At 38.7% G+C, this 21392-nt stretch overlaps 2 protein-coding genes and 1 long non-coding RNA gene across 15 annotated transcripts in view; 2 read left to right on the forward strand and 1 right to left on the reverse strand.

The window, feature by feature from the left end:
* Window positions 1-1568: 1568 nt before the first annotated feature.
* Window positions 1569-12942, forward strand: LOC131460864 (uncharacterized). Of its 2 annotated transcripts, XR_009240422.1 has the most exons (5): window positions 1569-1669; window positions 2761-2806; window positions 2885-2977; window positions 5668-5828; window positions 12861-12942. It is a non-coding gene; the product is annotated as an uncharacterized LOC131460864 (long non-coding RNA). The 2 variants fall into 2 exon arrangements; XR_009240423.1 differs by lacking the exon at window positions 2761-2806.
* Window positions 11446-14386, reverse strand: LOC131460863 (inhibin beta A chain). The gene is made up of 2 exons (XM_058631722.1): window positions 13876-14386; window positions 11446-13626 (listed from the first exon to the last, which is right to left on the reverse strand). The coding sequence occupies exons 1-2, from the start codon at window positions 14240-14242 to the stop codon at window positions 12845-12847; spliced, it is 1149 nt and encodes a 382-aa protein (XP_058487705.1). The 5' UTR covers window positions 14243-14386; the 3' UTR covers window positions 11446-12844.
* Window positions 14387-17245: 2859 nt separating this feature from the next.
* LOC131460733 (R3H domain-containing protein 2) overlaps window positions 17246-21392 on the forward strand; it is a 35641-nt gene continuing 31494 nt past the window's right edge. For 6 of the 12 annotated variants that reach the window (XM_058631476.1, XM_058631474.1, XM_058631473.1 and 3 more), the window contains exons 1-2: window positions 17246-17537; window positions 17894-17934. The gene's annotated coding sequence lies outside the window, so the exon portion shown is untranslated. The remainder of the gene's footprint in view (window positions 17538-17893; window positions 17935-21392) is intronic. The other 6 variants (XM_058631483.1, XM_058631481.1, XM_058631485.1 and 3 more) reach the window with 1 other exon arrangement.

Genomic DNA, 21392 nt, shown 5'->3' on the forward strand with positions numbered 1-21392 from the left:
TCTTGTTTAGATCAAGGATGATGATTTGGTCGCTGAGGAGATTAGTCTTTCTGTTTCTTTTTGAGTCAGAGTGTGGACAGTTGGCGACCTGAATTTAGACTGTAGTCCAATGAGAACATACGGCCAGTGGTTAAATCTGATTTTGTCAACGAGAGTCTTGGGCTTTAGTCCTATTATAGCTGCTCCTGTAGCAGATGAGTGGGGAATTTTTGGATGTAAATCTGCCCACAGATGCTGGAGCCATATGCTTCATCTGACTGCAGAGAGAGTCCAACATGGGCTTCACTAGATTATCAATGAGGAGGGATTACAACGGTGAAGCGGTCACTTCAGTCAGTCTAATTATAGATGCCTCTTTGAATCATGTAATAAATACATTTCCACAAATTAAACTCATATTTACCTTTAATAATGTATATCATTTGACCAGTTTTGGAGTTCATTACTGGTCACATATATACGATATAATACGATATAATAGTAAAACAATTAAGTAGGCCCTCTGGAAAACACTTGTAATGTTTGTGTCATGTTATTTGAGCAATGCTAATCTTTTCAGATCACTTCTACAGTAATACCTTCCTATTTGTGCATAAAATACTACCTTTGTGTGACAAAGGGTTTATGTCTTGCAGAAAATAACCACAAACTGTTGACACTTTTGGAAACTCATGGCCTTTATCTCAAGACAATGAGCGCACATTAATTTGAAACATTTACCTATGCTTAGTTAATACTCTCATTATTGCATTAAAAAATTGCATAAAAAAATCATATGACATTTTGCCTCCCACTGCAACGTGGACAGGTACAGTATATGCAACGCTCAGTGATTTGAAATGAAAGGGTGAATGGGAGAGAATTAAAAGTCACAGACGTTTACCTCAAAGCTCATAGAGAGCTTACTCTACTCTGCAGATTACAGACAGGGTCAGTAATGAAGCTAAGTCAAAACAAAAGCTTTAAGCCGAGCCACGCAGTTCAAGTGAAGATGAAAGCTGTATTTATTTATCGAAACCGTGCCTAATCACATTGTTGCAAAAACTTTCACTGTGCTGAACCAGTAGAAAGAACCCATCAGGTCATGCTGGTGAATATTCTAGAAATGTGTTAATATGACTCAGTAACGTAGACTGACCTATTCACATAACAGGAGATGTAAACACTGCCTTCATAGTTGCTTATTTTCATGGTTGCTTCTATTTTCTACTTTACTGTGAAGAAAAACATGACGTGCCCTCTACTCAAAGTGAAAGGAAGTGTGAAAGAGCACAGAGGTTTAGAGTATTAAAGGCCACTGGAGGATACAGGAACGTGCATGTTGGCCCGAACGATAGGGAGAGAAAGCATCTGTCACTAAGACTCCGGGCAGCTGGACACCATTCCCCTTGCAGCAAAATCCACAAAATCTTTTACAGGATTTGTTTTTCCATTGCAGATGGTCCTTTGCACATGTTTCCTTCCCATTGGTTTGGGGTCCCAGGGCTGATAGTGCTGCTGCAGCTCTGCTGACACTATATATAAGGCTGATCTGTAGCTGCACTGGTTCCAATCTGAGGCCCTTTTTACACACACTAGTGAGAGTAAATGGCAGAGGAGAGACTGATACAGGAGCAGGAGCAGTTCTGCACGACTCTTGTCCGCTTTAGTCACTGCTGTGAACACACAGGTAAGAGCTGCACAGAGATTAGATTTTGCTGTAATATGCGCAAAAAAAAATGGAATTCATTCTATAGCAGTAAAATGTGGAGAATGTGATTATGCTGTGTTTCAATCATGCACCTGAATTGTGAAATGCAAAAGTGAAATTCATATAATTATCCATTTTAACTGAATACATGCAGCTAAAATGATTAAATAAAATAAATAAGGTATGTATTAAATATTATCTTTCATATAATCTCTTAAAGTTTACACATTAAACAAATGAAATTGTGCTATGATGTAAATTAGAAAATATAGGAAAGTCATGACTTAAATCAAACTTTGAAATCATATTATGATATAATATAATCAATCCTATTATACGATCAAATATTATATTAATATTATATATAATATTAGTTAACAGTTATATTTCTTTGCCAAGAGATAAATGCTTTGTTTTTTGTAAATTTCCCACAATCAAACCCAAATCTGATATATATACCTCACAGATGTATATTTAATGTTTATTATAATTGATACACATACTGTGTCTAATAACCTGTATTTGTCATGCATTTTGTTTTAATTTGTTTTTTCAGCATTATCTGATAGTAGCACTATACTTGTCACTGTAATACAGAGAACTGACTTGAATGGATTATTGATTATGCAGAACATAATTTACACAAATTATACAAGAGCTATGCTGAGTAAGATCGTTTTACTTTTTGCACAATTTATTTTTCAAGGATTAATTATGAATTGTGATATATATGTGTATATATATATATATATATATATATTTATATACATATGTGTGTGTGTGTGTGTTTATGTTGCAGAGGACAATTTTCCCATCATAGCAACTGATCATATAAATATTTCATGTATGTATGTTTTTTTTGTTTTTTGTTTTTTTTAATTCTGTTAGTTTGAGGTACTGTCACCAGAGGGCAGCATAATACAAGCCTGAGAACAGGGCAAACCGAAACACCATGATAACAGGGAACATTACATCACATCAGGTTACAACAGAGGACAGTACTTCTTCAGATCCTTTATGTTTTCGTAACATCTAAACACTAATAACCACTTCTGTGTACGCTTTTGTAGCAGCGTGATATTGATGGAAAAGTATTAGGAGAAAAGAATCTCAAATGTAAGTTGTACCTACATAATATCAATTAATGTAAACTATTTGTGCATCATCGTTTTTTTGTGTTTATTTATGCCACAGACCTGCAATTTCCTGCGTTTGGACAGATTCGTCCGAGTGAATCCTCTTCTATGAACGAAGTGAAGCCTTTCTGATATCAATGTCCTCGATTAGGTAAGTATGCAATAAAATGCAATATGCAACCACACATTAAATTGACAGACTATTAATCACAATGGAGCATTTAATGTTAATATGTTTTATTTATTTATGTACTGTATGTATCTACAGTTTCACAATTTATCTTCTGCAAATAGGACAAATAGACAGATTACTAATGATCCGTATGATAATTGGGTCTGACAGGCTAAAGCAACATTCACTACTGTATTTATTTATTTATTTATTTTCATGTTTCTATTTTGTTAAGGAAACACAAGAATCCACAATACGTCTTGTAAGTTGTCACATTAAATGACCTAGTTGGCACACAATGACCTGATTGGATGGAGCTGAGTGTTTAGTCCACCTTGACAGAATTAGGTCCATGCAGGAAACTGTGTGCTGTAAGACCTGAGGCGAAGGTTACGGTGGAACAACAAGGACTGTTAACATTAATTCCCTGAGCTGTGCTGATCCAAGCTCCCGTTGGATCATGAACTACTTACATCCAGTCCTTGATTGAAACACTTTCCACCTGGTTTTCAGAAACAACACATTTCAGTTGTTCTTTTCTGATTGTATTCAGTCAGTTTCTGATGCCACTTTATTATCCACGTTGAGAATTATCTCAACACTCTTGTGTTATCATGAAGAAATCTTCACAGATATGTCTGTATTGTGCAATTTTGGTTAATACCTACATTTTAACTAGTGACTATTTATTGTATAAAGACAACATGAGATCTGTATTGCCCTCTTGTGGTTGGCTACAGTACAGGTCATATACCCCACCCATGTTATGAGACAAGAACCCAAACTAAGTTAAAGTACATACAAACATGATCCCTGTTATTTGAAGTACTTCTTATCACACTGATGGATGTTCTGTATTATAATATGTTCATGTTTAAAGAGATATTATAAATATGAGCACCGAACTCTAGAGATTCTCCAGTACATGTGAACTCACATTTACACAGAAGTCGCACTAGAGTGAAAGGGTGAATGTCCTTCTTCCTTGTCAGGCGTAACCCACTTAACCAGATCCTCTGGAGATCCCCCTGCTGTTGTGATTGTATAACACACAGATAATCTCCTACTGCATTTGTCAAAAGTGAACGGCAAAAAATGCACAATGTCTTTGACCTAAATCAGCCAAGTATTGATTGATTGGGAGTGTCATCACTTCCAAAGTCATTTCTGACCCTGTAGACTAAAGCCAGCTGGCAGCACTTCCACATGTTTCCATTTTAGGGGCTTTAAAACATGTATGGATACCAGGCAGAAGTGATGTATGATGTGGATGTAGCTTTGACCATAGACCGTATAGAAAAAGCAGTCTTCCAATTTGCCGGATAAGTCCAACCAGGAATCAACAATTTATTGCATAACCACCAGGGTGTGATAGCACTGCTGGTAAATACAAAGCAGGTTGAAGGGAAGTCTGACAAAACAAGCCTACTTCACACTTGATTTATAAAGACACTAAACATTTTCCTGAAGAGTTAATAGTCTCAATCACTAGTTTTAAGTTCTTCTTCAATAGAACATGATCTTGATATTATAGACAATAAAGCACAGCACATGAGTCGACACCGTCAATAGGTGCCTGGTTACAGGTAACGACTGGTCAAGTCGCCAATCTCAAGGCTTCAAAATCGGACCATGTTTCGCAACTGGAAGACTACACCCACTTTTATACATGATCTAAATCATCTAATCCTCTCTGAGGGAGTGGTCATTACAATTTATTTGAAGGTTGTTGGAAATTACATCAGGGGCGCTCCAGGCTAGACCTTTGACAAAGAACCGTCATACGCCACTCGCATTCACACCTGTGGGTAATTTCAGATGTGTTCAGACAAGACTTCTGGTTAATGTCCCGAGATTTAGGGCCGGCCATCCTCCAGTGTTTGCCATATGACAAATGCAGTGAGAGATTATCTGGGTGAGGTCACTCACAATAGCAGGAGGATCCCCGGAGGATCCAGGCGAGGGGTTGGCACCTGCAGGAAGCAAGGCCCTCACCAGTTCACTAACCAAGCATCCTCTGGAGTATATCTGGATAATCTCCAGGGTGACTTCTGCTGACATTTGCATTCATACAGCCCCCTCTGGAAGATCTCTGGAGGTCAGTGCATGTATGAAATCTTGCTTTATTCTCCAGTAAACGTAAAGTAATCTGCATGACTTTGGAGGAAGACCGATCATCTGTAGTGAACCCATGCAGATATGGGGAAAACATGGGAAGGCTGTTGCTCAGCACTGTCGCTGGAAAGGGCAAATGACCACCTAACATGTGTTGTACATTCAAACAGAGGGTTAATCAGTAACTACTTGACCTCTGATATATATGGTACAAACCATGGTTCCAGATTTGCAATGTTCCATCCCTTTGTCACAGTAATGGTACTAACAGCATGTGCTCCCAAGTACATTCTTAAATAAGGCTAATTTAAGTGCTGCACTTTCGAATTCTGGAATGCCCAAACCTACCCCAGCCCCTTCACCAGAGTGGTAAGATTTTATGAATGTGAACCTGAGCAATTCACTCTACTTTAGACTACTGGTTTGGGCCTGTGCTGAAGCAGAACAAATCATTTTACTTGGGACAATTCAGGAAGGGCATTTCCTCAGGACTAAGACATCTGACTCCGGGTTTTGGGGCACATCTGATATCTTTTCACATTCCCCTGTTTCAGTGCCTCAAGCTGAATCTGGAAACTCTTAGTGAGTGTTCTGGAGGTTGTATCCAAGGCTTCATCACCCTGTGCTGCCTGGCCAGTTGGACAGATGTTGACAAGTTGGTGCTTCCCTTGGCTGGACACGCAAACAGAGCATGTCCATCAAATCATCACACATGGTATGTAAGAGGAAATATATATATTACATTTTGAGCATGTGCGCTTGTATTATTGCCTGTTTTATTGGAGTACGTAACCATAGTTACAAACTCCAAGCAGTCAATGTGCTAGGAGTACTTATGAAGTCATCAGACATACCGGATTCAGGAAGTTCCTATTCATGTATTAAACCCCACAGGTTGTGTCTCCAAGAAGCTGTCATGTAGTCACTGAGCTAATTGATTGCTAATAGCACTTGTTGGAAAAGACATGGAGTCTCTTCAGATTCCTTTTAACGACACAACCACACTAACAACCCAAGATTCCAATGCCGACGATAGTCCTGACAGTCCAATCAACTCCATTAAGGACTTGTTTGTCATAAATGGCCAAAGCACATCTGACTCCACCTTCAGGCCTTACTGTCCATTGTGACCATTAATTGTACAATTTTAGGTTTGCAAACCAAACTACGCTACAGATAAAACAGGTTCAATGAAGTGTCAGGTGATCATGCCAGTAAAGAAACCATAAGAGACATTAAAAAGTCCATGTATTGCATCCATAAGATAATCTCTAGTATAGGACAATCTGTTCAAACGGTGTTCTTTTCTTGCAGTCAAAGGTCTAACCTGATCAGATGAGAGCTGTTAGCTGCAAGTTACAGGATTAGGATATAGGATTTTTGCATGTTTAGATATGTTTATGCGAGAGACTCTGTCTTGCCTCAGGCTGGTGGTTTGCCCAGGATGTCTAGCATCCTGCAGTTTTTTTGTCAGCCTGGAGATAAATTGGGATTTTGTTTTGTTGAGTATAGGGAAGTATTCCAAAAAGCAGTCACTTGCAGCGATCCAATGGTTTGATCAAAGACTGGAAGCTGGGTCGTTGGGACCTGCCTGATACAGCAAGTCACGTTTTAGAGAGCTACTGCACCCTTAGTCCTAGTTTTACCAAATAGATTAACTGTGAGCATGCCTAACATTTTTTATCGACAACTAAACCACTCCTAACCTTTATAAATCCCTCTACTTTACTTGTCAAGTCAGGGCAATTACTTTTTCGACAGGATCCTGTGAACTTCAGGCGCAGAGGAACGGTGTGTAGACACTTTGGAAATCTTATTCTTCTACACATTGTAGTAAAAACCAATTCAACACATCTGAAATTCAAATTCCACCTAGGTATGCTCGTGACACCTTCAGAACTAAGACGATGAGCCAAATCCTTCTGAGTTTTATGTGATTTACAGTAGCAATGGTGGTAATGAAACCACCCAGGCACCAAATTTGCTATTAAATGTAATGTAGCTCTGTTGACAGATTTGGGAAGGACCAACCCTTTACTTTCTAATTTTAAAATGTGCCTTGGGCAAGTGTTAGTAATCGCTTTCCATTGCACCCATCAGCATTCTCGAGCAGCTCTGAAAAATAGATATTATTAGATACTATGCCGACTGGCCTACTGTCCTCCGGCCGGTGGTGATGGGTGATCAGAACTTCCACTTGCATCAGTAGAGGTCAGTTGCCACATTAATGAGAGGAGATGTTTGATCTTGTGAGGAACTTAATGTCCAAAATACTTGCTATAACACAAAGGCCCATAGCCACACAAACCCATACAGTAAGTCTAGTGCCACCTGCTGACCAAACTGCAAATAATAATTAGAACGGAACAGACAAATTTGGACTATTCTTTTTGCCAAACTGCTCGAACTGCGACAAACAAAAAATATGCACTTAATATGCTATTTATGACACATAATCAGTGATCATCCAATATTTTTAAAAAGGAAAATAACACAGACACGATTTCCTCGGATGGATACTGTTGTAAATTGTTATTTTCTTTATTCCATGGACCCTCAAGGCAGATATCACTTTGCTGGTAGCAGTTGACGATCTCGGGGGAAATCTCGGACGGTAAACACGACTAATTAAATAGCCTGATCGCAGTAAAGCACGGGTTGGTTTAATTGGATTTTTTGTAGTAAATCTGAATGAGTGACACTTGCGCTCATTCCTGAAGCTACCTTAAACCAAGCACCAGCATGAATTTGATGCTAATTTCTTTTCCAGCATTAGCCAGCAAACCAGCAAATGTATTGTCTTGATCGAGAAGTCACCTCAACTAAATAAATAAATAAATAAATACACTGACAGATATACAGTCTTGTAAGAAGTCTTCTAAAATGAAATAGGTAAAAAACACATGAATTGTAAATACTGAGCGTACTCTCCATTATTTGATTTGACTATTGTTTTTTTTTGTCAAGTACTAGGAATTAAATTGACAAATTCATTTAGTATTTCGGAGATGTGATCATATAATTGTTCGATAAAGAATTCACTTCTCTTTACCGCATCATTTGCATGTTTTTAAGACAGAGGAGTGACCTCTTCTACAGCAGTCAAAGGTAAAGCTCTACCGGAGTTCACATTAAGGATGCACAATACTGTGTTCTGTGATAAGACGCCTCTGATGTCACACGGAGACGCAACAGGTAACTAAGTCTCCTGTAATGGGATCATCCTGTGGGTTTAAAAGTTATTCGTGTATGTTTGTGCTGTGTATGCAGGCAGCGTAACACATCTAGAGCTTAAGAAATGGTTTCCTCAGTCAGGATATGTGACATAAGATATCTGTAATTTACGTTTTCAGATGGCAAAACCATACTGTGGCATGCATTTGGTTGGTTAGACTGACTGAATGCATACACGTGCAGACATATTCTGTCATAATATATTCACATGCTGGGCTTTTACATGATGGAATCTGCCAAGACACCTTAAAAAAACTGACTGATTTAAGTGAGATTTTCCAATTCTCCTATGGCTGCATATACTGTATTCTAGTATTAAAATTGTGCACTGATTTATATGTGTGGCTGCCATACATATATATATATATATATATATATATATATACAATATATCACAGGGAATTAGTTGTACTTCATGTATTTTTTTGGGTGCAGTGCGGTGTGCCACTTCACTCAGTTGGCAAGCCTACATCTTAAATTGCTAATTAATCTGCGATTAGGGATTTAATCTGACCAGGTCAACGGTGGGTCTGGTGGCACTTGGCCCTCTGCTAGACTCACTTTTTAAGCATTTTTGCGACATGTTGCCCCCATGGATAATACAAATTCTTTACCATGTGTCGTGGAATGATGAATAAATGACTACATGTGGTGCGTTTGCGCTAATGCAAACAACCTAACTGTTGTTTACCATTAACCTGGAGACTGTTAAGGTCAAGGAGAGAGTGTGAGGGCAGCTTTTCCACTGGTTGTCCTGTCACTACACTGTGAGAGCGAATTTGACTGATGCTTTAACCCGCCCAATGGGATTGTGGGATTGTGAGTGGAGTGAAGGATTAAGGTTTTAGTGGCACACAACAAACAGTGGGTCTGTGGGTCAGTGTGTCAGTGTATCAGTGAGTCAGTAGGCTTTTATTTTTCCCAGAGTAGGTCAGTTATCCACTTTCCATGAGTGAAGCCAGCACAATGACTGTCAAAGAGTACTCACCTTGCTTGTGTTGACGCTGAACTGTCCTCATGCTCATGTTTTAAACCCATTACACTCAGCATCGTCTTCACCCGTCATAAACAAAAGGCCGACGTATACAAATGCCCTCAATACAGCAATAATAAAGCATCACGTGGAAGGTCATGGAACAGCTCCCAAATGAAATGAAATGGTTTTAGCACCTGAAAAACTAAATCCATGCATAGAATCCATCTGCATGGCAGGAATCCATCTGGCATAAATTAACTTGTGCTTCCTGCTTCCTTTAAGGTCCACATTTCCTGTCCAAATATATCAAAACTTTACACAAATTGTTTAAACAACAGTTTGCATCCTTTCTTGAAACTCCCACTTGTTTGCCAAACGCTGTTGAAGCAGTCTTACAACTCAGTTAAAGCAGCTACCGTGGATTTTGTAAAAGTGTGCAACGTTGTTGCCCATGTTTGTTGCCATAGAGACTGTTAAAACATTCCCTTAATTCTTGTATGCAGTTGTGGTAGAAGCAGCAACCATACGGTTAAAACATTTTTTTTATTTGGGTAACAATGCAAACAGGGCCCAAGTATAGACTATACATACAAGTAGTATGACAGATTTTGAACCTCCGCATTAATCTGCACCTTATTGTGCACAGATTAAGTTTCTTTGCAGTATTTGTTGTTTAATATCATCTGCTAATTGTACGAGTTGTGTGACGCCCATCACTTTCCTTGTGTTTCTGAGTCACAGTTGCTCAGTGCCTCTGGAAATAGGGGTTAGGCATGGTCTGTGTGATTTGTTGTTGAATTTTTAAGAAGAATATCCTCTCTGGGCCACAAACCCTTTTAGAATTATGCAGAATGCAGATTGGAAATAAAGTTTTAGACTTGTAACTTGGATAGGAATAGATACACGCACAATGAACAAATATATATTTTTTTTGTGTGTGTCAGAGTACCTCAGACATGGATTGTAGTCCATTTTGGATAATGAAACATCAGCATTGCTGTTGGCTGTGCTGGGGGAGGGTTGCCGGACTTTGGCAGTGCAAATCCGGACACTAGATATTTGGCAGAAGCCATGTATTAGCTCACCAAATATCAATTATTAATTCTCTTACAGATGAAAATATGATGTAGTTCATATATAAGAATGGAAATCCTTACAGGTCAGTGTGTCTTTGTGATGCACCATATGACAATGTGTGGCTGATGCTTTAATCTCTGTTGGTTGTGTGTTCAGTGTCTCTGTTCCCTTGTGTGCTGCTCATGCTTTCTGCCTGTCCACCAGTCTGTCCGTCTGTGTGCCTGGTCCTCATCAGCCCTAATCTATTCATATTTCTTTATTGCACCAGCCTGCCTGTGTGAGTACATTGTGGTTCTCCCTGCCTGCGCTCCTACCACCAGCCATCAGTGGCAAATAAAAAGAAGATTTAGTGATCAATCACAAATACAAATACACATGCAAAATGTGAAAATTAGATGCCAGTATAATGTGTAATTGTTTACACACCAAACAGACAGTCCACACTTCCAATATTTGTATGAGCAAATACAACCTTTGCCTTACAGACAGTACCAGTGTGATTACATGGCATGCACCTTGTTTGTCATACCTGGTGAAATTGTGAAAATGATAACCCTAACCCTAATGAAGAATTGCGAGATGAATGATATTAGCTTATTTAACAGGCTTAGTATTAACTCACTAACTAACTAACTCACTAACTAAGTATCTAACTAACTAGTGAAAATGCAATCTAAATGCACTTTTAATATTATAATAATACAAACTCATTTTGATTTAATGAAGAAAATGTTAATGTTAAACACCTTATTTTTATTTTTCCAACTGCTTAAATATGTGCTGGTTAAAAGGCAGTTGGTCACTGTGACCTGGAAACGTTGTTGCTGTTTGTTAAAGCAAACCATAATAGGAATGTTAGGAAAACAAGGATTAAGAGGTGTGTGTGTGTGTGTGTGTGTGTGTGTGCATTTCTTTCTGCTCTGCTCAATTTAAGTTATATACATGTTTCCAATTACTTTTTTTTTTCTGTAAAATTTGATGTCATTGTGGTTAAAGAAGAGAGGTACAATGTTAGGTACAAAAATAGAAAATGCCAAAGTTGATTTAAAATATTTATTTATTAAAATAAACCGTAACTGTAGCAAAGTCATTGCAGCACATTAAGAAAAAAAAACCCCGTCATCAACACAAAGGTTATCAATCAGTCTCTACACAAATGATTACTTCTACATAAAATGTAGTGTAATATAAAAATGAAAACAACAATTATACATTTCAACCAAAACAGCAGTCACATCCTGGCTCTATTCCCATTGGTTACTGTATACAGGAAATTGCAGGATAATTGCATTATCAGTGTACTGTACATTGCATCAGTTTATATAAAATACCACACATTTAAACAACCAGAACTTAAAAAACATTAGTGATTGATATTTTTTGCTCTCTGCGGGCCTATAAAATCTGCTCTAAAAATACAGTAGGACGATAAAGTGCTTAGAAGTTATAATACAACGGCAACTCATTATCACATTGAGTCCTGAGACAAGAGGTGCTCTTAACAACAAGAAACTCTTAACATCATTCACCCCCACCCCCCAATCTTAATCATTAATGGCAACAGAAAAAGGCAGAAAAACATTTGCACATGTTTTGGATCATGTCCAAGTCACTGACAAAAAATCTTCAAATTTTGCATCATCCCAGAAAACTTTAGACTCTGGGAGATATAAATGCCACTGGGCAACAGTACATGATCATTGACCCAAATGCCTCACAGACCTTCACATTACCTGAAACTGAAGCAATAGCTAAATGTTTGCTCACGATGCTGGACAAATGCTGGTTCACATGTTTGACACAGTGACAGTTTCTCAACTGAAAGGCTGACTTGTGTAAATAATACAGTGGAGATGCTGATTTGCTGATTAGGCATGTCAGCCTGTATGCAGCATCAACTGCACTCAGACAGATATGACAGACTCTTCATTTTAAGTCTTTTCTTGCATGGTAATAAACAAGTAATTCAAATATTTGATGAATGTTAAATAAACAATAATATTGGAATATCTCTAGAATTGGGTTATAGGTTTACACAGTCAGTCAATAAAGTTAGTGACACTTTTCTTATATGGCGGATTCGATAGTAGGTTTTGAAAGTGGTGTTCCACAAGGACACATTTTCGGCCCAATTTTGTTTTCATTATATGTGCTTGTAAATCTATGACCCAAATGACTCCACCTGCACTCAGGTCCTGTCTCAGTGATAATTTAAAATGTAAAAAATAAAAGATTTACATATTACATATTGTGGTGCATATCTAATACCTACATCATCTTATGTATGTAAAGTAAAATAATTTTGTCAAATTTGGTACAAAACAAAAGGGTTTATCCAAATTTATCCAAAGCAAGACACATCTCTGTCAATGTGAGTCTCTTAGTCCACAATCAACACAAACACAAAATCTACATTTACATATACCATGTCTTTCCTCTGTCCTTTATGTGCACCCACAGGACTCCACGATCATGTCAGGAATGTCCAGTTTGACAATGCTGTGCTGAGAGTCAAAGAAGACCATGGAGAGTGGCCGGCGCTCAGTGGGAATGCAACATGAAGTCGTAGCTGTGTTGATGCCATTGATTTTCAGCTGACTGAAGACAGTGGCATGGAACGAAGACGCTATTCCAGGGGAACCAGAAAGATGCTGGGGGCACTGACCTATGCAGTAGTTCATGTGGTAGCCCTCAGGTGCAATGATCCACTCATCCCACTGGATATCCTTGAACTTGATGTAGAAGTCTCTCTTGCAGCACACACTTACTTCGTTCCCACAACGCAAGGAACGCTTCCTGAGTGAGTGTTTGAAATGATCATTACGTTGACGCACCTGGGCCACGAGGAAGGGCTGGTGGGGACTATCAGTAGAGCCGTCTAAGGAGCACAGGTTCTTTCCATCTTCATCGCAGTTCACCTCCAACCGCAAGCGGTGTTGGCCACCATCGAGGAATTGCTGCAGGGTGCGGGTGATGGGGAAAGTGTGCCAGTTGCTCTCCTGGACTTCCAGCATCTTTTCTATGACCAGGGAGCGGACAGTCCCAGATGCTCCACCATCAGCAGTAAGGAAAACTCGGGCAGGGAGCCGGGAGTCCCTGTGAGGGTCCCCAGAGGAGCGGGCGTAGATCCACAGAGAGGACTGGAGTACCTGGATACTCTGGCCACGTTCCTGCAGAAACTGGAAGGTAATGCTGAGGTTGGCCTTCTCACCTCTGCCTGTCTCACCTATGGATCAATGAAAACAACAACACAGACTGTTAATATCTTGGACACTGTAGAGGTTACCACCTTTGTTATGCCAGTAGAGAAAAAACATTTAAACAATACTTGGGTGTAAAAAAAAAGTCCCTCAATTTTAACTAGTTTTAAATGTATATTTAAAACTTATGCAACGTAATTGAATGTGGCATTTCAGTGCCACACAAAGTGAAAAAACAACAACTTAAAATTAGAAAAGGTGAATGCAAAACTTACTTATATCTGCAAAGCTCAGTATTTCATAGCCTTGTTCTTTGGTAGGTATACTGTTTTCTAGTTCAAGAGTGCCATCCTGTCTGACGCGCCCCGAGTGCAGTTTACGCAGCGCAGTGAGAAGCGCAGCCTTGGGCACCGTGTGTGTTATGTTTGGTTTCTCTTTCAGGTGCAGCTTCTCCAAGATTTGCTGTTTGGCGATTTCTATCATCAGTTTTTCCTCCGTGTCTTTTTCCATTCCTGCTAAAGCACACGACGCGCAGCCCGGGGAGGCACTGACGCAGAGACCGTTCAGTACCAAAGGTGCCAAAAACAAGAATGATTTGAATAAAAACGGCGTCATCTTTGACCCTAAAATAATTGAATACATATTTAAACTTGACTTGCGTAAAAAAAAAAAAAACTCAATAAAAAAACTTCACGGTGAGTTGTTCTTTGAACGCTAGAAACTTTTCCAAATGTTAAATGTCCTCCTTCGCAGCTGCTCAGTGTGAGAGCAGGAGGAGGTAAGAGAAAGGAGTGGTGTTTCACTCTTCTGGAGGTGAAGATATCATCTGGGGTAATCCACCAAAAGTGGTGACACGTTGGAGGGACGCACCAATGAGCGCATCGGGGCACCGAGGAAATTACTGGCAAAGCATCTATGTGTCATGCACTCACGACGCACGTACACGCTCGCTGCTGACATGAAGTATCTCACAAAGTCTGTGCAGTTTTCTGGCAGTGTCACACTCATGAGTCTTTGACCTCACGGGCTGCTTTGGGTCAACATACTGGCCGGATTAAAGGGGTCTTGTCTCCATATATTTGAGGATGAATCTGACGAAATAAGGTCAGGTTGTTTCTGTGCCATGTTGCCACGTCCGAATCGACCGAGAGGGAAACGCTCACTATCATCACTCCTGCCAGTGAAAGCTGAAATGCAGTGCCTTTTAACCCAGTTTTAGAATCCAACTCATCTCACCAGTTGTGGTCGATAAAGTGCTCGAGGGTTTCAGGTGGGGACCACAAGGCGGTATTTAAACAGGCTCTGTCATGTTAACCTACGGGGTGGCACAAAGTGCTGCAGCAAAATTATGACTCTTTGTGTGTGTCCATGCAAGTCATGTGTGTGTGGAGTGTCATACAAGAAAAAAGTCACTCGAAACTGCATGTATATGTGCAAGTATAAACATGTTGTAAAGTTCTATAGATACACAGGCTAATTACCTTGTAACGACTTTCAGTAAAGCCACTGTTTCAAACTAAAAACCTGTGCAGCATGTTGAGTTATTGCCAATACGTTACATGATTACACAACTTATTTATCCCAAAGGCAATTTTGCAAAACAGAAACAAGATCTCCCCCCCTCTCTCTCTCTCTCTCTTTCTCTCTTTCCATGTATATACATACATATATATACTGTATATATTTAATACTAAAAATACCAAATGTCTGAATGAGTACAAAATGATTCAAACTTGATTAAATTGTAAAGCTCTTAGAGCACACAAGTGTCCTGAAATCCCATAATTAGTCAACAGTTTTACATTTCAAAATGATGAGCCAAATGCATACATGGAGAATGTAGTATGCAAATGTCTTCCTATGAATCACACGTTGAAGTACTTGCCTGCCCACTAGTGGGCAATCTTAGGAAGTACAAGTACAAGAGTACTTGAAAGTACTATTTCAAGTATTTCACCCAACAGTAACTCCCACCCCCCATCGTCCATTATTTACATTAAGGTTTTGTGTGAAGATATTTAGAGCTGCAACTGTGGGAAAAGTACTTTTTCCCACAGTTGCAAAGTCACTCAAGTAAGATCCTTTACTTGAGTGACTGTAACAATGAACACCCATACTTGATTACAAGTCGTGCCTTGACAAAATCTACTTTAGCAGAAGTATGTGGGATCATCAGTACAAGATGGACACAGTGTATGACTTTGTAAGACAACGTCGAAGCAAATATTTCTGTTAGATTTGTTGCAGGACAAGTTATAACTCCAGTTAAAAGCTTGAATATGTGCTAAGCCGCATGAAAATAGTTATCAGATGTGATGAGGCATTTCATATTTTATTGGTTTCATATGCAGGAGTGGAAAAGTTTATCAAAAAAGGTCTCAACCGAAAGTTTTTTAAAAGTTGCATTGCTGTTGAGAACACTTGGTGATCTTGTTGCACTCATTCTAAAGTTCATGCTTGAATTGTTTTGAGAATTTTTGACCAAACGGGGAATCCCGCCTTAAACATGTGCATGGTGGAGCACATTGAGCAGGACTCGTTGATAGTAATAGAGATAGTAATGGATTTGATTAGCTGATGAAAAAACAAAAAAATGTTGAAGTGAAACATGCACATATAGTATGTTTATTATTTTTAATTAAAAATGTGCTTGCGTGACTACTTTCCTCTACCTTATTCAGTTTTTCAGTTCAAGTCAGACTTTATTACTAACACAGTCCAGAGAAAATAAAATCCATACATAGACAACACAGTACAGTACAATGAAGCCATTGAAAACACAATATACATTGAAAATCAGTGGTGTGCACAGACATTTGGAAGGGCAGGGGTGAAAAAAGGGCACCTGCTGCACCACTAGTATATAATTTCCCACATTCTCACACAGCATGGCATCACTTTCTATCACTGAGATGGGCATTTTCTATACAGCACTGAATAAAAATTCCTCTAAGGACACCCTTTGGGACACTGTCATATAGGCACAGTAGGGAACTTTATAACGGCACCTTTTTTGATTGTAAGGATTCCCATATGAAACAAAATTGTATGGGCATTTTATAGGGCACTGCATCACTTATCTCCATAAGAAAGGCACTCCTTCAGAAACAATACATTTTTAGTATTTAATTTTTGCTTGAGAGGACACATATTATGGCACCCAGTAGGGCATGTGAAGAGGACACCAGGTTAGCAATCCCCCCCTGTGCACACCACTGTTGAAAATGCAAAACATTGTCTAAAAACTTGCAAACACAAACAATTCTATGCCAGTGTTTTCCAAACTTTCTAAATGGAGACCAGCTTCAGATATCCGTTTGTCTGTGCTATTAAATCTTGAGTTAAGATAATTCGGAAAATTTCCAGACCTTTAAATAATTCTCCAGCATCATTATTATTATTACACGCCACCTGTAGTCTCTGCGTGCCACATTCCTCATAGTTTATGCACGGGTAAATTTAACATAGGTCAAATAAAAAAAGGTTATCGACACCTTCCTGATGCGCCTTCACAGACAATAGAGTTTGACAGTGAGTGATATGTGGCATTTTATGTAGCCTATAAAAAAACAAGTGTACTGTGTCCTATTGAATGTCTCCCTGCGACTGTGAGGTACGTCGCTGACGTAAACTGTCGGTGAGGAGGAAAAAAAGTGACGCTGACACTCTCGCACAAGCCGTAACCGAGAAGGGGGAATAGCGTTTTGTTTCTTTTTTTCTTTAATTTGTGTCCTTTTTATTCTTTGGCGTTTTGTTGTTGTTTAGCTGCGCCGCTGTGGGTGACACCGTCGCTCACCAGAGCGCTAGCTCTTTATCGTTTATGCCGCTGTCCCTTCACGCGGCGCTATTTTGACAGTCGGGGTCGCAGTGAATCAAGTAGCAGCAGCTAGCAGCAGCAGCAGCAGCAGCAACTAGCAGCACCATTGAACTAGCATCGGTAAGTCATTCGTAAAGCTAGTTAGCTGTACAAGCTAGCACCTGCTTTTCAAATATCTGACAGTAAAGAGTAATGTCAAGGTTAGCTTCGCTGTGAATACATGCTCCATTGTTACGCCGCCGTTCGTAATATAAATCAGTTGTTTTGCTTGTGTTTGTTAGCTTGTGTACATTGAAGAGAAAAGCCAGCTAGCGGGTTAACATTAGCTAAGCTAGGTGCCGTACGTGGCTAATTATACTCGCCGGAGGAATCAGGCTTAAGTCTTGAGCTAGCTATTGTTAGCGTGTAGGCAAGCTAATATTTCCAGGCAACTGTAGAGCCACAGCTCTGACCATATTTCCATATGTTCTCTACAGACGGAACTTGAAGGATTGTCCACACGGCGGCCAGCAAAACGGTGAGCTTAACCTGCTAAACACGTCAATACGATTTTAAATGGATGATCTTTAATCTCAAGATATAATGTATAGTAAAGACCAGCACCATTTTTAAAGTCCGCGTTCCCCATGCTTTACTCGAGATGGCCATGTTAACATGTTCTTACTAATCGTGTCTAGGAATCAGTACTGAACTCTGAATGAACGTGTGAGTGAACGGATATACAGTATAATTTTGCGATGAAATGCTTGAATGAGATTCAAGTGAATGCAAATGGTTGTAGTTGGTCATCTCAGTCGCACTTAAAGCCTCCATCAGCTGGTGACAACAGGGTATTTATGTCCACTGATGGTCAGAAATAACAGCTAAGTGTAAATGTAAATAACCAGATGCTGCAGATCTTTGGTATGTGTTGGTGATTTTATGTTTTAAGTCATAGCTGAGTCTTAGTGAGCTAATCTATAGTTTGGTCTGTAATTCATTGTGTGCAATTCAGGTTTTGTATTGCACTGTGGTATTTAAGGTTAGGGTATATTTTTTAATACACTTCTAAGCTTTATTGGCTTCTCTCTTAACTAAGTCATCATGTCAACCTTTCCCCAAGTGTTTCACTCTATAGTTTGCAAAATACTCACATGGTATAAGATTTGACTAGGAATAAATACTTAACAATTTATAATCATCCTATCTTTGATTCAGTGCTTCTTTTGACACAGAAATAGCAAGACCGTTGAGACAAACAAAGTGGGATCACTGCACACATTGTCAGAGCTGCAATTCAAACATCCGTGTGGGGTAAATGCCATGTGTTCCTGAAAACATAAATATTAATACGCATGCTCCAGTCATGCAATGTCAAGAAATAGTAAATAGCAAGTAGGCTTGGACTGCCAACATAGTCACATTTGATGTTGAGATCGCTCAGTGAGATCAAAGACAGGTTTAGGAAGTACTTCTACTGAGCAAGTTCAGGTTTAAAACATGGTTACACTCATTCTTTGTGTACAAGTTGTTACCCTATTACAGTATATTTCTATGCATTGCATTCGTACATTGGGCTGAGTCCAGGCAGGGTGTTATCATCAAGAAAAGGCTCATCTATTGTAAGATCTGATGGAGGTGAGTCATTGAATCAACAGTCTGCTGTTGCTAAGGCCAGCAATGAGCAAAGATATGGTATCATGCATGCTTGTCAAAATGTTTCCCACTTATATCTTGCCAGTTTAAATCTTCCATTTGTAGAATGTATGAAATTGTCAAATGTAAAATTATCAGACTTACCTAGTACAACTAGCTGAAGGAGTGAGCATTTAAATAATTCACAATCGTCTTTTAATTTATTGTTTTTGCAGGATGCATAACTATAAACTTCTTTCATACACCTGTAGAACATGTCATTTTATATGCTGGAGTAAATCAACTTGTTTAAATCGGATGATCCAACATTTTTCCAAGCTACAATGGCCAATGTGTATGTATTACTGTATTTTACAGGTAGATGTAATTTGAAATAGACATGATCTTTGCATTTGTCAGCCAGGTAGCATATCTGCTTCTGTCTCTGAATCTCTGTTTGCAGCTGCAGAAGCAGGAGAGTGGCTTTTTCTAGAGAGATTTGAAGAGCTATATATAGATCTCTGCTAGAGCACCAAGCTCAGTGCCGTTGCTGCTGCTCATATCTCTTGCTTCTCTTAACCACTCCTGTTTCTATATCTCCGTGTCTCTATTTGTTCCTCTTCTTTTCCTATTCTTTATGATGTATTTTATCTCTATCTTTTTTGCAGTTTTTTAGTTGTCTTTTGTAATACATTTTTATCGTTAGCTGCGATGTAAATTATTGATCAAAGTAGAAGGGAGGTGGCTGGTTTCTTTGCAGTTTGCACTTTGCATTCCTTCAAAGCTGGAGGGTTCCCCCATCATAATTTAAAAGAAAGAAAATAGGAATTCTCACATGTCAGTGGTTGAGAAAATATCTGCTTTATTTTATCTTTTCTTTTTTAATTTTTTTTCCCAGGTACATTTATTAAGACCTTTAGAATGTGTATGTCTTTATCTTAATGAGTAGTGTATCTTAATTTATTAAAATATTTTAATTCAAAAAGGCTCCCATCACTGATCCCAAGGTGTGAATATATTGTATAAATATATACAAAGTTAAATTTAGTTATCTTTGCAATGCAAATCACAATTGTATCTTTCCTAATAGCATCACCTCCATTATATTCAAAATGAAACAACTGCAGCACCTTGTCAGGTGACTCTGTTTACAATCAGTTTTTCTGTGATATCTCTAGCTTCTGATCCTTGCTCAGCTCCTCCCCCTTTCCTTCTTTATTTTAAGACCTTTACAATCTTCTCTTACTGTCATGTTACAGAGGTTACCTGGCCATTAAATGCAGAGGAGGCTTTTGTAAATGGATTGAGTAATACATGGTATCACCTATATTTCATTCATTAGGTCAGTATCTTAATTGAACATGGCTAGATTGGGACAGAAGGCCACGTTTACGTTAAATGTCTGTCTGTTTAACACCTACCATTTTCTGTACCGGGTTATGTGCAGCACCCACATGTCATCGCCTTGCTTTGAAAGGGCAAACTTAACCACATTGCAAACTTTATATGGCATCTATTAACTTGCTACCATTGTCCTGCTTATTGTCAAAATTCAAATGTAAGATTTGCCCCACTGATATTGACTGATTTTGTCGAAAATTTAAAAGATCAATTTCTTCAGTACCTTGACCTTACTTCCTCGGTCGGCATATTTGTTTTACTTTTCTACATATATATATATATATATATATATATATATATATATATATATATAGCCTCTTTTACTCTAAAATTAGTGGCTATACCAGGCCTTTGAAAACCCACAAGAAAGGTTGGTCTGCTTGTCTGCTACAAAAAATGCTGTTCAGGTAATAATTTGTAGCGCTTGTGTTGGTCCCCTCTTTCAGTCCATCCTTTAATTGATCTTAATAATTAAATACAAAAAATACTAAGCTGACTAAGAATCGCAACAAACATTTGTGGCTAATGGCTATATTAACAGCCTGATGATGAGTGATGTATGAAGATCAAGTTATTATATTCACCCAGGTAGCATGTTCCCACCAATGTTCATCGTAGCAGAAACTGATAAAAACTGCATGCATTAATCTACATGAAACACTTTTAAGTCTGGGGTTAAATAGTTTTTGGGGTATATCTTGCAGAAATGAACACAATTAGTCATTTTATGTTACTCCATTCAGTTCCATATTAAAGAGATCTTTAACTATGTTTGGAGGATGTATTTTTTCGTTAGGACTGGGTCACATTTTATCTTGATACTTTACCATAGTATAATTTTCCCCATTTTCTGCCACAAGTAGTGGGTGTAATTTGGGGTTTTTCCACTGCTGGTGCCGAACAATACCTTTAACACTACCTGTGCTTAACTGTGTTTGAGGTTTCATTTCATTTATTGTT

Source organism: Solea solea, chromosome 6, assembly GCF_958295425.1.
Source record: "Solea solea chromosome 6, fSolSol10.1, whole genome shotgun sequence".
NCBI classification, from domain to species: Eukaryota; Metazoa; Chordata; class Actinopteri; order Pleuronectiformes; family Soleidae; genus Solea; species Solea solea.

What these genes read in the sequence shown, in the direction of transcription:
- LOC131460863 (XM_058631722.1), bottom strand. Translation starts at nt 14,242, where the DNA reads ATGTATTCAATTATTTTAGGGTCAAAGATGACGCCGTTTTTATTCAAA. An exon ending in ACTGAGCTTTGCAGATATAA is followed by an intron (nt 13,627 to 13,875) that starts GTAAGTTTTGCA and finishes ATTGATCCATAG; the next exon opens with GTGAGACAGGCAGAGGTGAG.